Source organism: Medicago truncatula, chromosome 6 (assembly GCF_003473485.1).
Source record: "Medicago truncatula cultivar Jemalong A17 chromosome 6, MtrunA17r5.0-ANR, whole genome shotgun sequence".
Classification (NCBI taxonomy): Eukaryota; Viridiplantae; Streptophyta; class Magnoliopsida; order Fabales; family Fabaceae; genus Medicago; species Medicago truncatula.
Window position 1 is genome coordinate 19,295,897 of NC_053047.1, and position 18,550 is coordinate 19,314,446.

Genomic DNA, 18,550 nt, shown 5'->3' on the forward strand with positions numbered 1-18,550 from the left:
GAACCGTGCTAGGATGTTGAAGCATCGCATCCAACATCTTCCAGAGACGCCTAAACAAATGTTGGAACTTTGATTCCAACTTACAGATCAAGGATATTTGTTTTAGCAACAATGCATCCAATACAAATACCCAACAAATTTTAAGCTCATTGGACTTTTAAGGGTTAAGTCCATTAGTGTGGACATTATTTAAACCTTAGTTTTTGAGGAAATTAGGTCACCTAGTATCATTGGTTCATTTCATATAACATTTTGAGAGAGGTAGAGAGAGAAAGTTCAAGAGAAGGAGAAAAATGGTTATAAGAGGGAAAGCTTGATGAACCAAGAGGTGATAGAGATTCTAGGAGCTTAATTGAAGTTTTTGTTAGGATTATTGTTTATTGAGGTAGGGGGTTAGATTTCAATCATAATCTCTTAGTTGTAGCTTCTTCTCTAATTCTATGCATACGTGCTTATTTTTGTAAAGTGATTATTATGATTTTAATTGATGAAATTTATGCTTATACTTTGATGTAATGTTTGGGTATGTGAATTTGATGTTGATTGAGTTGTTGATGATGAAATTACATGCTCAAGATGTGTATATATGTATACTTTGTGTTTTCGTTTAAAATTGATGAAAAATTATGTTGTTGTTGATGACTTATTGATGAATTCATGATTGGTTGTTGTTGTTGTTATGAGATGTTGTTATTGTTGATTGATGCCATGGGTAACCATAATCTTTGAGCTTGTTATAAATTTGTGTTGTTCTTGAAGGTTTTCATGAAAAATGGATCAAATGGTGATTTTTGTTGAAATGATGTTTTGGTTCAACTTTTATATGGTTTTGAGTGTCTTTTCATGTTTATAAACGTTTAGACAAACCTTGTGATCAAATTTGGGCATTGGGGAGTAAAAATTTGGATTTTGGAGTGAAAAATGGGTTTTTCCCGAGAGCTACCTGTCATAGCTCACCATGGCGAGTAATTTGGTGGCCACGGAGAGTACAACAGATGTCTAACTCGCCACGGCGAGTGAGTTGCTTGTCGGGGCGAGCTGCACAATGACAACATCCCATGTTTCGCGTTCTTGCATCTTTTTCACACATTTTTGTTTTGAAATTGCCTTTGGTGTAAACAAGAAAGTTTTAGATAATTGTGTTAGATTTCCAATGGCTTTGGTATGACTTGAAAATGATTTTTAGATTTTGGGTTATGATGAAAACACTCCAAGGAGGTCTTGGTGAAATTTTATGAAAATTCCGGATAACTATTTCTAAGTCAACCCAAAACTTATGGTTTGTTTCCAAACTTCAAAACGAGAAGTATTAGGAATTTAATTAAGAGGTTTAAGAGTATTTAACCTATGTCTTGAAAATGGTACGAACTTGTCATAACTTTGTGGTTTTTATGATTTTGTCGTAGTCGGCCAGTGAAACTGACATGTATATTCAACCACACTCATATGTGATCTAAGTGTATACATAGTCGAGGCCCTAGAGTTTATTTACTTGGTTTTGGTTCATTTGTCTCAATTATTTTAAAGTTGTAAAATGAGAGACGAACTTTGTCGAAAATAATCTTTAAGACCAAATACTTGGCAAATCTTTTTTGGATAGTTTGATATGATTATATGAAGATATGTTAATGATAGCTAGGTGTTGAACATGATATTTATCATAATGTGTTGTATTTTCTTCTTTACTTGAATTGTGAGAACTTGTATGGATTGTTATGATTTTGATTGATAATTGTGATAATGATCATGTAATAGTGGTAATGTGGTGGTGATGATTGTGTGGATGTAAATACTTGATAATGCAATTGATGTTGAAGTTGTTCAATGTAGTTGGAGGTGATCTCTTACATTGTTGTTGTTGATTATATATGAGGTGATGTTGCATTGTCGAGTCTTTGCTTGTATGTCCATGCATCATAGTCATATATGTGTTGTATCATGGTGTTGAACCTTTACTTCGTTGTAAAGTAAGACGGGTGTGAAATCTTACATTATTGTTTTTGTTGCATCATGGGTAACGCCCTAGACGTTGTTGGTGACGGTATCACATGCATTTAGAAGAGTCTAGAACATTGCATGCATTTGAGTGATTGGTGAATCGTGTCATAAATGTATATGTGACTTTGTGGATTTGTGCATTGGTATAACTTGTCGGATGTTGTGACTATGTGAATGAATTTATATGCACATAATTGAAGTGGAATTATCTATAATGAAATTGATTCGAAATGCTTACCTTTTCATAATTGTTTATGTTGATTATGATTGATGTGAAGCTTACCTCCAGTGGTTTTGACCGCCTACCTGTTTGTATAAATGGGTAGACGGAGTGCAGGAGTAGTTTTGCTTATTCGGTGAGTTTCTCGAGGATAGAGGGAGCTTCCTCTGTTTACCAGTTAGAATCTTAGATTAGGCTCTGATTAGGTGTTAGTCTTATGATATTCTGGATTTATTTATGTCATGGAGATTTTTACCATTTGTCGGGTTTTTGAGATTTTATTTATGGATGTATGTTGATCTTATGACATGTATACCTTGGTGATGTATGATTTATATCCGCTGCGACTGTTGAGAATTTTTATAAATGCATGTTGTTTGATATTTGTTGCAGACGTAGCATGTATTTCTTGAATATTTGTATTATTCGCGTGTTTTATTGCTTTAATAGAAATAGGGCGTTACATCTTAAACCATAAATGTTTAGACAATAGAAAGATAATTTATATACACGACAATTACCTTCTTTATAAATATGAGATAGATGGAAACTAACGTGTGTGAAATGATCAAATGAGTCCTTCATTATTAAACGGAGGGAGTATTAGTAATAGTTGCGGCTAACATATCGTAACACCCCTTACACGCACATTTATAATTACTTAGATGTGTTTATGAACAAGTGTGCACAAAATTGACTATGTTTTGGGCCTTTAGGACTTGGGAATTAGTGACAAGATGATTAGATTAATGATGGACGAAATTGACATGTGCATCAAATAGTAACAAGTAATTAAGTAGTAAGTTTATCGTTTTTCATATGGATTGTCTTTCAACTTATCAATTAGTAAAACTTATTCAAAAGAGTGAAATTAAAAAGAGATGAATTGAATTGAAGGGTTTAATTGCTCTGCCCAATGCAAGATTAGGTTTGTGTGATTCAGATGTGTAACGATGATTAGGGAATCCTTGAATCCCATATTCCTTCTTTGTTGGATTAATTCAAAGTACCTATGAATTAAGACCTGAGGATTACATAAACAATGGTTTACTCTAGAAAGAATATTCCGACAGATGTCGGATTACTCCATAACCTCCATAACTCAATTATGAAAGCCATGAACATGTCCTTTGACGGCAACATCTCGTGTGACTCCTAAATTGTCATCTAAAGGAATTACACTACATGATATGTCTAACCCTAATACCCAAATGGTTGCTAATGAATTAAAGACACTTGAGAAAAATTCATATGTAATGATTCAGGTAAAGCGCAAGATTTAGTTCATGAATCCTAACCTTGTTTGCAAAAGATTGAAACGATAGAACATATGAAAAGTCAATATAATTCAAAGATTGAAATGAAAGAACAATGAAAAGCCAATATAATTCGGTGAAACAACGGTTATGTGATGTGTCTACTTTTGATTTAAGAAACTAGTTTCTAAACTCCATTGAATCATACGACAACATGTGCTACAAGTTAACCCTAGGTTTCATACTTAAAATTTCATTAACATTAATGAAGGAATATGCAATTAGTATTGTAAAGAACGAAGAAAGAACTCCAGGTTGTCAATCCTACTAATCTTTCATGGAACAATTTTCAAGATTACCGATGCAGATTCTCAATTGAAAAATCATTCAAAACAAACAAGTACAAATTAAATCGGACACAAGAAAAGCAAAACATAATTAAAACTTTATTAATTGAATCCAACAAATAAGAAGGTGTTCATCTTGGAACTCTAATCAAAGAGTTTTAGTTGCACATGGCAACAAATATGATTACAAAACAATAGAAAAACATACCATATAGAGAACCAGAGAAGGAAGAAATCATGCCTTGAAGCTCTGATGTTTGACCCTTGCATTGAACCGTCAATGTTTAAGAATGAATAATAATGTGGGAAACCGAGCTTTTTGTACCGATCCAGTTTGAAAAACAAGAAAACTACCCATTCTTGCCGTAGCTACGTGCCTACGCACATGGGATTGGATGCGGGGGGAGTCTGGGGCACTAGCCATTGCTGCTTCAGGCGCATGGGCGTCCGAGGCAGCCCCTCTTGTGCAATTTCTTGCGTTTTCACCCTGTTTTCAATCGTTCTTTCGACTGGAAACTCCTAGGAACTTGAAATGAATTTTCTTCACTTTGTATTGTCTACAAAAACCTTCTAAGAACCATTGTCCTTCAATTTCTTATACTTTATCCTTCACGTGATGTCCTGATTTGTTGAATTACATGATTTCTCACTACAAAACACTCAAAGCACGTATGGAGTTGCATGATTTAAGATAAAAGTAAATGACAATGACTCGAGTGAAAATAATACAAAATGTTCCTCAAACCATTGACAAATTCTCTAACTCTTTTATTATTTATCATCAAATACAAAGATACTAAAAACATAACCAAAAATGTCATTTGATGCCCTGTTCTCAAATAAGACAATAATAAGAAGTTAGAATTTACAAGAATTTAAAGAATGAAACATACCTATCCAAAAATTTTGCTCAGATTTTTATTCCACCCATCATCAGACTTAACTAGCTTACCTCTTCCATGCAAGCGGAACATTTTTAGAGAACATACTCTTACTTTCAACCACATACAATTCTAATATACACATATGTACCTCCTAATGTCAGTGGGGCTAGTCAAGAATATACACATATGAGATTGAAGCAAATCTAAACAGACATTTTCAAGGTTATAACGTGACTGAGGTTAAGGTGGGATATATTTGAAAAAGTAGGCTAACAAACACTTTGGAGTTAGTTCCTAAGAATTCCCTATTTAAAATACTTTGACACACTTAATCATTCAAACCGGTAACTTCATTCACAAACTTTGTCACAATCATTGCTATGAGGGACTAGTTTTCATTTGTGAACAAGTTCAAAGAACATTTGGGCACTAGTAGAACTAGTTATTTCCTTTTTTTTATTTTATTTTTAAAAGACTAAATTTTTGTCTTTTGTCTCTTGATTTTCTATTTTTTTGTGTAGACCAGTTCATATAATCATTTACTCTTGTTAAAAATTATGAACTTGCAATTGTTTGTATTTCTTATACTTTCAATGGAATTTGTAGATAAAGATAACTACCCTCTGTTTGCACAATTGAACACTATACATTGACTCCCATTGTAAAAAAAACCACTCAAAAAATAATACAAAAATCATGAGCTAAAAATCCAATAAATAATATGAAAATACATATCTTTTCATAGTATTAAAAAATTCAGCATATGACACATCCAATAGGATCTTGTTCCACTCTTGAAACAGAAGAATATTGAATATATTGTGGTTGTTGCATGTAATAATAATGAGGATAGGCTTCAAGTAATTGAATTTGGTCCTTCTTCACATCAGGCTTAGGTTCTTCTTTCTTCTTTTCATCTTTTGCAGGTCCAACAGAAACTATTTCAGCATGACACCACTTCCTAAGTTTGCTTAGTACATGTACTGGATCTGTGTCTCCAGTTAAGGTTAATTTCTTGTCTTTCATGTCCACAGAAACTGATTCTACCCCTGCAAATAATATAGCAATACGATTTTAGGAAGAAAAAATTAAAGGTAATCCAATGTTATATTATGAAAAAAATTTAAGGTTAATTTCTTGTCTTTCATGTCCACAAAATTTTCCCTCTAGATTAAATAAAGTGAAGGCAAATAATGCATGAGTAAAATATATTTACGTTATATGTACATATCAAATAAATTATCTATTTAATATTTATTTTCTCAATATTGAAACTAGACATGTACATTGACATTACCTGAAAGGCCAGAGACTGTCTTCATAGCTTTTTGCTTGGTTCTGTCATCATGTATATCCACCTTCAATACTAGTTTCTGTAACAAAACAGAACAAAATATCTTTAGATTCAACGCAAAGAAAAAATTAATAGTGAGAGAGAGAATGGACAAGGATCTAGTTCTTACCATCATTTTCAATAAAGCTTTTTGATAACCAATAAATCAGAATTGTTGGTTAAAATTTAAAAGAAGAGCTAAGGTATTGGAGCTATAGAATTGTTGGTTAAAATTAATTGTGAAGTGAAGATGAGAGGTTTGTACAATGCAATATATAGATACTAACTAGTCAACTGAAGTCAAGAAAAGTAGTGTGGTCCACTTTAATAATTAAACGCGGTAATAGTATGGTGGAGGGTGTGGTTCTTTGTATCTTCATTATGGCCCCACACAATTCCTTCCAAGAAAGTGAGACAATTAATTTATTTATTTTTAAATAAATGATATTATTAATTCAAATTGATAAAATATATTTATATAATACAAATTGGATAAAAACAAAAATGATAAATTTGTGAAAATACCCACAACAATCATGTCAATAACATATATTCACAAAGTATAAAAGCCTACAAATTTGACTATATTTATATTTATGGAATATCTATGTCTCTAGATTTATAACGTTGATCATGTCAAAGTCATCGGTTGGATTTGCACGGGATCGAAACTGATCTAACAATCTAAATCAAACAAACATCTTAACAAGACGGCAAAGACAAACAACGGCGCACAAATACGAGTAACAAAACAACGTTGCAGAAACAAGAGGAAATCACAAAAGAAAAGTTAAATACAAGAGAATGAGAAAAGTGATTTAGAGGCGTCAAAAATTAACTTTGCAGGAATCGAAGGCGTTCTCATTTTAAATTGAGGATCTCGACTAGATAACAAGCCTAGCGTGCATGGTCAATAGTTCGTCATAGCAAGATTGAAAGCATAATTGTGTCGAAGACAAGCAATCACAGCGGGAAAGATTCGATTTCAAGCTCAAAGGTAGTTTCCTTAGTGGAAATGTGGGGACAAGTGGTTGTCCAAGATGGAGGAAGTTCTGATCATGTGATTAGTCTCTTTCCAATTATTTTCCTTATGTATAAATAAGAGTTTCCTAGTCGGAAAATGGCTCGCACATCATTTATAGAAATTCTACAACACTCAAACTACCGACGCATATGAAAAAGAGTTATACAGAATGTATGTAAACAGATATGTAGACCATTTTACTTTTAATGCAATGCAGTTTACATTTCCTTTAAGTTTACCTCCATATTTACTTTGCTTTTACTTGCAATCTCAAATCTGTCGAGAGACAGCGCCCTTTTTGACTCTAAAACATGTCCTGCTCTCTAAGTAACCTGAGTGCATTTCATGGCCTTTTTCAAACCATTTTCGATCAAAACCTTTGCAAAACATGTCCTGAGATTTCTAGTTCGGTATCGCTTGTAATAATCAGAACTAGCCCGTAATTTGCCAAAAACACAGGTAAATAATGTGTTAGTCAATGGTAGTCCTAAAAACGATTTCCTGTTAGAGAGGTGCTTGTGTCAAGGGGATCTCCTATCTCCTTTTCTCTTTTTATTGGCAGCGGAGGGTGTTGTGTATTTCTATTGGCTGCATTGTTGCTAAAACAAATATCCTTGTTTGTGTTGTTGGAACCAATGTTCCAACATGTGTTTAGGCATCTCTGTAAGATGTCGGATATGATGTTTTAACATCGTAGCACGGTTCAGACTGCCTGGGTTCATGCCTATTTGTACGTGCGCCCTTTATTGTTTAAGGAAACAATATTTCCTTATCTTATTGACCAAACAACGCACATATCTTTACATACTCAGTTGTGGAATATTTCTAAAGTAATATTTATATTTTAGAAAATATTTGTTATTGTTTTGGACGATCCTAATGATGTTCCGACATTTTAGGACTTTCCATATTTGTTTCTGATTCTTGTTTTGTAGCCCAAGCTGCTTCAGCATATAAGGGAGATTTCAAGAACTAATGATTCATTCAAGCCGTCATTCTATAAAGTTTAGATTTTTGGGGTTTTGAGTCTACATGTGCTCTACTCTTGTATCATGTTGATGCAAGTTTAGAACCTTTATTGTGAGCCTTTCTTGTATCGTCTGTGATACATGTTTAGGACTGTGTGTTGAGTTTGATACTCTTGTGTACTACACCAAAGTTGTAAAACAAGGTGCGAGTTGTTTGTTTGAAGGTAACTTCATCTTTGAGTTTGTGTTTAGGTCTGATAGGTCACAGGGGTTGTGACTGACCATAGGATAGTGAGATGGGATCTCAGATCTAGGAGTTCCTAGGTTGAAGTCTATACAGGTAGGTCCTAGTACTTTAGTGTAAACGAGGAGTTTGCTGAGAGCTATAGAATAAGGACTACACTAGTGGATTTCCTTCCTGGATTGGTAACCCCCAGAGTAGGTGTGTTTGTCACCGAACTAGGTCAACAAACTCACTGTGTTCATCTACTTTCTTGTTTTTTATTTCTATTTATTTCGTGATGTTGCAACATTGAACGGTACATTGTAAACGTTGAAACATCTTACATAACATATTAAAACAAGTGCGCTAGAATTTCAATTGGCATCAGAGCAGGCACCCTGCCTGTTTTAGGGTGAGCTACAGGGAAGTTTATTTCTAGCCTGATGGACAAGGAAGGAGGATTTCTGAATAGACCACCTTTATTGGATGGATCAAACTATGACTATTGGAAATCACGTATGAGTGCTTTTCATAAGTCAATTGATAGCAAACATGGAAAGCAGTTCTGAAAGGTTGGGAACATCCTGTGACACTTGATGCTGATGACAACAGGACAAATGTTTTGAAACCTGATGAAGAATGGAATGCTGCTGAAGATGAACTAGTTCTTGGAAATTCCAAATCATTGAATGCATTGTTCAATGGTGTAGACAAGAACATGTTCAGCTTGATCAGACAATGTACTTTGGCTAAGGATGCTTGCGAGATTCTCAAAATTGCACATGAAGGTACTACCAAGGTAAAAAGTGATAAAATTCAACTTCTTACTACTAAATTTGAGAATCAGAAAATGTTGAATGATGAGAGCATTCAAGACTATCACTTGAACATTCTTCAAAGGTAATAATTTTGGTTCACATCATGTTCTTAATTTAACATGTTTTTATTGCAACATAAAAGGGCATACTCCAAATACTTGTTACATAAGAAACTTTGGTGTTCCTTATGGTGAATTTATTTGGGTAAAGAAAGGTATTAACCCACAAGGACCCAAATCACAATGGGTACATAGAAAGTACTATAAATTATTTTGTAGGTACTTGAAGACCAAGTGCTAAAATTGTCATATTTAGATTGGGTTCTTCAGGATACAAGACCACATGATATGGTTCAATTTATTTGCGATTATTTAATGGTTGTGATTTGATGAAGAGACGATCACTTGCAAGTTGCATTCTTATTTATTCACAATCATGGTGAAAGACACAATATTCATTGTGAAGAAGATAAGTTTTTCTACATAAAATTTATTATTTCCCTTATATTACGACCCTTTGTAATTTACCCTTTTTCTTCTTTTTGATGATGTCAAAAGGGGGAGAAAGTGTATGTTTGTGTTTTCTGCTTAAATTGCTTCAGGTATCCAATTGCAAAACAAAGGGGGAGACATATAAGATAGGGGGATTTTCATTGAGGAAACATTGTCAAAAGGATATGGTTTGTCATCATCAAAAGGGGGATATTGTGAAGAAGATTTCCTTCTTAGACTTGGTTTGGTTTTGATGATAACAAACTCATATCACAAAAGAAGAACACCTATGGATGCACAAGATGATGATTATGATTAAAGATTAGTGCCTAGACTTCTTGGTTATACTCTTTGTAAGTAGCATTGCTTCATAATAATCTTTTTAACCTCTATAAATTCAATTGAGAATCAAAGCGAAAAAATACAACAACTTTCATTATCTCAATTGACATTTTCAATATCACTCGTTTTTAAACTTTCATTCAAATTGTTTGGAAAACTTTGCATACACTTTAACATTTATTCAAAAGTTTTCTGAGCACCAAGTCCATTTGCTAGAGTGATATTGATAAAGATATACAGCCATACATTTGTTATTTTTCAATTACTTTGTTATAAAGTTTTTTGTCATTGTTGGTGAGAATTATTGTTTAAGATAGTGGGGGTGCTATTCAAAAGTGTTTGGTGTTTGTGTTGTAATCAAGAGAGAGGATTTCTTTCTTGTGTTTATGTTAGAAAGATTGTTAGGGGGTCTTAGGGTAAGATTGCTTGTAACAAAGATTCTAACATAGTGAATTCCTTCGTGGGGTGTGAAGGGAGTGGACTGACCCTAAGGTTTAGAGGGGAACCACTATAATTCTCTTGTGTCTTTTCTTCTTCCCTTACTCTTGTATTTTTCCTTTCATACCTTCATATTAACTTTCTGGAAAAATGATCAAGAACGCTAAACTTTCAAAAATTAACTAATATTCCTAGAAACCTAATTCACCACCCCCCCCCCCCCCCCCCCCCCCCCCCCCCCCCTCTTAGGTTACAATCTTAACTTACATATACAGAATTAGTTGTGGAATATTTCTAAAGTAATATTTATATTTTAGGAAATGTTTGTTATTTTTTTGTTCGATCCTAAAGATGTTCCGACATTTTAGGACTTTCGATATTTGTTTATGATTCTTGTTTTGCAGATTAGCTGAACCGATCTGCTTTGTTTCCATATTTTCTTGTTTTTTATTTCTGTTTATTTTGTGATGTTGGAACATTGTAAACGTTGAAACATATTAAAACAAGTGTGCTAGAATTTCACAGGGGCTGAATATAATTATGAAAGCTATGGTCGCGACAAATATTTACACTGGCAATATTGTTAGTTCGACCCACCCCTTAGTTGTATCTCATCTTTGGTTTGCCGATGATACCTTGCTTCTGGGTGTCAAGAGTTGGGGTAACGTTTGTGCTCTTCCGATGATTTTGGTTCTTTTTTAGGCAAGGTCTGAAGGTGAGAAAAACACAAGACGGGGGGGGGGGGGGGGGGGGGGTGGATTGATATATTTCAGAGGCTGGAACAGAGTTCAAAATCTTATTTAGCGGATAATGTAAAGAGAGAGAGAGAGGAGAAAGACACAAAGCAATTATACAAGTTCCTTCCACAATCCAGAAGTATTCTTGTCACCCTTGCCCTTCCAAGGAGCGTTCACTAAAATCAATATCTGATTACAATTGCTCATGCACAAAAGCAAGAGACTTCAAACTACTCAAGCACAAAAGCAAGAGGTTTCATATGCTCAACCACACACGCAAGAGACTTCATACGCTCAAGCACAAAAACAAGAGACTTCTAATCAAACAGAATTACACGGAAATTTTTTTGAGTCTCTAGAATTTCTAAGATATGAAAGTTGTTAAGAAATTCTAAGTGAACTTGATGTGAAAACCATTTCTGCGGAGTTTTAGCACTTGTAAAATTATTGTGAGTCTCTTACAATCTTCAAGTTCTCACTAATAATTTGTTGCTTAATTTCCAGCACATCAAAAGAGTCGTTGTTGAAGCTTGATCATCGCCAATGATCTGTTTCTTGATTGGGTTATTGTCCTAGGAGGGAACAATTTCAAATTCATTCCTTGAATAGAGAATAACCAGAGTAGACACAGTTGTTATCTTGTACTACTGCCGACATGAGGAGTGGAGTAGTAGTTGCACAATTGTACTATGTCCTTTCCCTGCGCTCTTCAGTGGATAAGCATCCAATGCCTTCTAATTCCTTTAGACTCTGATGAACTTATGCTTTTAAGGCTCTTTAGACTCTCGAGTGCGTTTGGTTTGCAAAACAGCAAGTACTGGACAGAACAGTACAACATAGAACAGTACAACACAAGGCAGAACAACACAGGACAAATTTTTTATGGCATTGAGTAATTTTTTGTTTTATACGATTTTTGAGGGACAAAATGCTATTTTGGTATTTTAGACAATTTGTACGTGGGACAAAAAGTTGTGCTGTGGTTTGATGAGGGACAAAAATATGAGTTTTTATCTTGTCCCTTGCCTCCAGTTTGTCCTGTACCTGAAACAGTTTTACAAATCAAACACTGGACAGCTAGAGTTGTTCTGTCCTGACCTTCATTTTTTAGCAAATCAAACGCACCCTAAGTCTTTAGAATCTGTCTTGGAACATAAGCTTCATTTGTAGATACGTTTGCTCTCTTTGTTCTATGAGAACCAATGCTTGGCTTATAATTTTTTTTCCATGGTTCTGCACACTTGAACAAATATTAGCATATCCAATTTACATTTTAATACCTTGTTATCATCAAAACTTAATGTTGGGTATTTGTATTGGTTGCATTATTGCTAAAATAAATATCCATGTTTATGTTGTTGGATACAATGTTCCAACATCGTGACACGGTTCAGTGTGCCTGGTTTCATGCCTACTTGTACGCGCACTTTATCTTTTTAAGGAAACCACTTTTCCATATCTTGCTAACCAAGCAACTAGAGCTGTCAAAACGGGCTACCCGGCCCATTTTGGGCCGGGCTGAGCGGGTTGCGGGCTTTTTAGGGCCGGGCTAAAAAGCCCTATTTAAATACGGGCTGGAATAATAGAGCCTGAGTCCGGTCCTATACGGGCTCCCGGGCTAACGGGCCAGCCCGCGTGTTCCTTTTTTTTTAAAAAAAAAATCCTTTAATGATCTCAACATAACTTGTACAAGCTAACAAAAAAACAGAATCAGTGAACAAAATAATAGCATATAGAAATCAAATATTTATATAATTATAATAACAATATGTTCGGGTGAGTAAAGAAACTAAACGAAGACAAGAGGTATTACTGAAGATTAGAGGTATCAGTGTAAGCTTTGTGCAGGCTGTGTTCTAGTAGCCTACAGAGTGTGAAAAATTAGTAGTAGCACCAATAATACCTAATCATGCTAATAAATGCATTCTTTGGCTTTAATTTGTTAAACAAATATAGACAATTTAAACAAATTTGTATTAAGTTTATAAGAATTGTTATAACATATAGACAATTTACTATCTGTTATATTGGAAAGCTTCTAATGATATAACAAATACACCCGTATTAAAAGTAATCGCAGGGAGAGAAATTAAGATGTGAAAAACTAATCACTTCGCTAGATATTACTGCAGATGCTTAAAAAACCCATTAAGTCTTTCAATTTCTACACTTGATCGAATACACGGAATAGTTTCAACTCAGAATGAAAAATATAGACATTACTTAAAGTTGGTTGGAAGCTTATTCCTTGGTCTGCACTTGATCCTTCATTCACTCTACACCAAAACTGAACCAACTTATATTTTTTTTGCGGGCTGCCCTTAGCCCGAGCGGGCCAGGCTAAAAAGCCCTGAAAAAATTCGGGCTGGAATTTTTTAGCCCAAGCCCTAAGTTTTATTGAATGGGCCGGCCCGTTTTGACAGATCTACAAGCAACACACATATCTGTACAAAATCAGTTGTGCTTTTATTTCCAAAGGAGCAACAATATTTTAGGGAATAATTGGATATTTTTGGAAGTTCCGAAAGATGTTCCTTTTTCTTATGACTTTCCTTATTTGTTCTGATTCGTGTTTTGTAGTTCATCTGAACGATCTCCAATTTGTTCTGAAGCCCAATAAGGTTTGTTATCCCATATTGCTTCAGTATAAAAGGAAGACTTCAAGACCTAATTGATTATGCAAGCCGTCATTTCTAAAAGTCTGGTTTTAGGGTTTTGAGTATTTGTGTGTCTACTCTTGTATCATGTTGGTGCAAGTTTAGTACTGTTTGTTTATTGCGAGCCTTTCTTGTATCTTCTTGATACAAGTTAAGGATTGTTTGTTGAGTTGTAACTCGTTGTGCTACACCAAAACTTTTAAGCAAGGTTGTAGTTGTTTGTTTGAAGGTAACTTCACAATTTGTGTGTTTAAATATTATAATCACAGGGGTTGTGTCTGATTGTAGGATAGCGAGATGAGATCTCAGATCTAGTAGTTCTTGATACACTAGTTGCAGCCCCTAGAGTAGGTGTGTTTGTCACCGAACTGGGTCAACAAACTCACTGTGTCCTTTACTTTCTTGTCATTTATTTTCTTGAATTTTATTTGTTTGTTTGCGTGATTTTGTAACATTACACGGAACATCTTCCTATTGTGTGTTTGACGTTGAAACATTGCATAAAACATCTGAAAACAAGTACGCTAGAAATTTCAATTGGCATCAGAGTATGCACCCTGCTTGTTTTAGGGTGAGCTCCAGGGAAGTTTCTTTCTAGCAAAATGGACAAGGAAGGAGGATTTGCTAACAGACCACCTATGTTGGATGGGTCTAACTATGACTATTGGAAATCACGTATGAGTGCTTTTCTCAAATCTATTGATTGCGGAACTTGGAAAGCAGTTCTGAAAGGTTGGGAACATCCTGTGACACTTGAAAAAGATGGGAACAAGACAGCTGTCTTGAAACCAAAAGAAGAATGGACCACTGCTGAGGATGAACTAGCTCTTGGAAATTCCAAAGCATTGAATGCATTATTCAATGGGCTAGATAAGAACATGTTCAGATTGACCAAGCAATGTAATATAGCTAAAGATGCTTGGGAAATTCTCAAAACTGCACATTAAGGTACTACTAAGGTAAAAAGTGCAAGACTTCAACTTCATACTACAAAATTAGAGAATCTGAGAATGATGGAGGATGAGAGCATACATGATTAACACTTAAACATTCTTTACATTGCAAAAACTTTTGATTCTCTTGGAGAGAAAATGTCTGATGAAAATACTCAGATCTCTACCTGAGAGATTTGATATGAAGGTAACTGCTATAGAAGAAGCTCAGAACATTTCATGTCTGATGGTTGATGAGTTGATATGATCTCTTCAAAATTTTGAAATCAATATCAACAGCAAGACTGATAAGAATAACAATCAATCCAAGGATGTTCAATGTCATAAATGTGAAGGATATGGTCACATTAGAACTGAGTGTACGACCTACCTTAAGAAACAAAAGAAAAGTTTGGCTGTCTCCTGGTCTGATGAAGACAACTAAGAAGGAGAGGTTGAAAATGAATATGCTAAGAATGTCACTGCTTTAACTGGTGTATACATGTCTGATGATGAGTCAGGTGATGAAGAATTATCTTATGAAGAACTAGTAATCTCTTACAAAGATCCGTATACCAAAAGTATAAATATATGCAAGGTGGTTGAAAAACAGAAGAAGATCATCAGTCAACTGCAAACTGAAAGGGACAATCATCTGGCAAAAATATCTGAGATCAATGATGAGGTAACTCAAATAAACTCTCAACTAGAACATTTAAAGAAACAGGTTAAAATGATAACCACATGAACAAATGCTCTAGAAGAAATTTTAGAAGTTCAAATCAGAGGAAAACCAAATGGTATAGGATTTGATCATAAAGCTCAAAACAAGAAACATCAACACAAGAATTTTGCCTATGCCTTGAAGGACTATGGAAAGGATAAAAGGAACAAAAAGGTTTAAACTATAAAATTTGTTGTTGCTAGAGAAACATATGATTCCACCATTAGTAAATCAATGATGCAACTTTCAGAGGAACATCAGATTATGAAAAGCAAAAAGAAATCTCTCCCATGGGTCAATCATGATCTACCTGAACTTGACAATGTGATGTTGGTGAAAGGCCTAACCTCTAACCTGATTAGTATAAGTCAGTTGAATATATCAGTTTGGATTATATGGAATGGACGCACCAATAGATTATTTAAAAATATAGAAAATTCCATATCTAAGTTATTAGATAAAGTAAAGTATTATTCTTTTTGGTGCTTGAACCTAATGGGGCTAATTTTGTTTATGGCTTTCAGCGGTGGCGGTCGAACGTGTTCATGTGCTTGGATATTGGCTAATCACTTAATGTAACATCGGTGACAACTTGTAATTACTATGGGTCTCGTCGGTACAACTTGTACTAAGGGAACTTCCTTGTCAATGTTAATATATTTCATTTCTTATTGTAAAAAAAACCCTCAAAAAATAATACAAAAATCATGAGCTAAAAATCCAATAAATAATATGAAAATACAAATCTTTTCATAGTATTAAAAAATTCAGCATATGACACATCCAACAGGATCTTGTTCCACTCTTGAAACAGAAGAATATTGAATATATTGTGGTTGTTGCATGTAATAATAATGAGGATAGGCTTCAAGTAATTGAATTTGGTCCTTCTTCACATCAGGCTTAGGTTCTTCTTTCTTCTTTTCATCTTTTGCAGGTCCAACAGAAACTATTTCAGCATGACACCACTTCCTAAGTTTGCTTACTACATGTACTGGATCTGTGTCTCCAGTTAAGGTTAATTTCTTGTCTTTCATGTCCACAGAAACTGATTCTACCCCTGCAAATAATATAGCAATACGATTTTAGGAAGAAAAAAATTAAAGGTAATCCAATGTTATATTATGAAAAAAATTTAAGGTTAATTTCTTGTCTTTCATGTCCACAAAATTTTCCCTCTAGATTAAATAAAGTGAAGGCAAATAATGCATGAGTAAAATATATTTACGTTATATGTACATATCAAATAAATTATCTATTTAATATTTATTTTCTCAATATTGAAACTAGACATGTACATTGACATTACCTGAAAGGCCAGAGACTGTCTTCATAGCTTTTTGCTTGGTTCTGTCATCATGTATATCCACCTTCAATACTAGTTTCTGTAACAAAACAGAACAAAATATCTTTAGATTCAATGCAAAGAAAAAATTAATAGTGAGAGAGAGAATGGACAAGGATCTAGTTCTTACCATCATTTTCAATAAAGCTTTTTGATAACCAATAAATCAGAATTGTTGGTTAAAATTTTAAAGAAGAGCTAAGGTATTGGAGCTATAGAATTGTTGGTTAAAATTAATTGTGAAGTGAAGATGAGAGGTTTGTACAATGCAATATATAGATACTAACTAGTCAACTGAAGTCAAGAAAAGTAGTGTGGTCCACTTTAATAATTAAACGCGGTAATAGTATGGTGGAGGGTGTGGTTCTTTGTATCTTCATTATGGCCTCACACAATTCCTTCCAAGAAAGTGAGACAATTAATTTATTTATTTTTAAATAAATGATATTATTCATTCAAATTGATAAAATATATTTATATAATACAAATTGGATAAAAACAAAAATGATAAATTTGTGAAAATACCCACAACAATCATGTCAATAACATATATTAACAAAGTATAAAAGCCTACAAATTTGACTATATTTATATTTATGGAATATCTATGTCTCTAGATTTATAACGTTGATAATGTCAAAGTCATCGGTTGGATTTGCACGGGATCGAAACTGATCTAACAATCTAAATCAAACAAACATCTTAACAAGACGGCAAAGACAAACAACGGCGCACAAATACGAGTAACAAAACAACGTTGCAGAAACAAGATGAAATCACAAAAGAAATGTTAAATACAAGAGAATGAGAAAAGTGATTTAGAGGCGTCAAAAATTAACTTTGCAGGAATCGAAGGCTTTCTCATTTTAAATTGAGGATCTCGACTAGATAACAAGCCTAGCGTGCATGGTCAATAGTTCGTCATAGCAAGATTGAAAGCATAATTGTGTCGAAGACAAGCAATCACAGCGGGAAAGATTCGATTTCAAGCTCAAAGGTAGTTTCCTTAGTGGAAATGTGGGGACAAATGGTTGTCCAAGATGGAGGAAGTTCTGATCATGTGATTAGTCTCTTTCCAATTATTTTCCTTATGTATAAATAAGAGTTTCCTAGTCGGAAAATGGCTCGCACATCATTTATAGAAATTCTACAACACTCAAACTACCGACGCATATGAAAAAGAGTTATACAGAATGTATGTAAACAGATATGTAGACCATTTTACTTTTAATGCAATGCAGTTTACATTTCCTTCAAGTTTACCTCCATATTTACTTTGCTTTTACTTGCAATCTCAAATCTGTCGAGAGACAGTGATGAGATAAAACCGCAAGTGCACGGTCTTACCGAAGTAGTATAAAAGAGTATCGTTCCGACAGGGAGTAGTTCAATTTAATTAACCTTTAGAGATGATTAGAAGAGAGAAGAGATTGTAGATTGGGGGTTTTTAAACGGTTGAAAGCAATATAATAAAAGAGCCTTGGGATCGTTGGTTTCATCTAAATAACAAGTCCTTCTCAAACCGAAACCATAAGCTTATAATGTTATGTTAGACCTAATTTCTCAAGACAGTTTCTCTTAAGTTCCTCTAGCAACCAAGCCTATTTCGCTGACTTGATTACTATTGGATTTTGGTTCCTCTAACAACCAAGCCTATTTCGCTGACTTGATTGTTATTAGTTCCCTTGAAGATCGAAACTATATGTCTCAAAGATTGCAAAGCCTATTTCGCTGACTTTGCAATCCTTGTCTGAATTCACTTGTTCGAATATCAAAGCTCCACTTTCGTTTTATGAATTGATATTTGGAATAA

The 18,550-nt window shown here is 34.2% G+C and overlaps 2 protein-coding genes across 2 annotated transcripts; both read right to left on the bottom strand.

The window, feature by feature from the left end:
* Window positions 1–5,260: 5,260 nt before the first annotated feature.
* On the bottom strand, window positions 5,261–6,303 carry LOC25496475 (heavy metal-associated isoprenylated plant protein 39). Its single transcript, XM_013596803.3, has 3 exons — window positions 6,169–6,303; window positions 6,003–6,078; window positions 5,261–5,754 (listed from the first exon to the last, which is right to left on the bottom strand). The coding sequence occupies exons 1-3, from the start codon at window positions 6,172–6,174 to the stop codon at window positions 5,462–5,464; spliced, it is 375 nt and encodes a 124-aa protein (XP_013452257.1). The 5' UTR covers window positions 6,175–6,303; the 3' UTR covers window positions 5,261–5,461.
* A 9,783-nt stretch (window positions 6,304–16,086) lies between these two features.
* Window positions 16,087–17,016, bottom strand: LOC120575845 (heavy metal-associated isoprenylated plant protein 39). Its single transcript, XM_039835000.1, has 3 exons — window positions 16,868–17,016; window positions 16,702–16,777; window positions 16,087–16,452 (listed from the first exon to the last, which is right to left on the bottom strand). The coding sequence occupies exons 1-3, from the start codon at window positions 16,871–16,873 to the stop codon at window positions 16,160–16,162; spliced, it is 375 nt and encodes a 124-aa protein (XP_039690934.1). The 5' UTR covers window positions 16,874–17,016; the 3' UTR covers window positions 16,087–16,159.
* Between the last annotated feature and the right edge of the window lie 1,534 nt (window positions 17,017–18,550).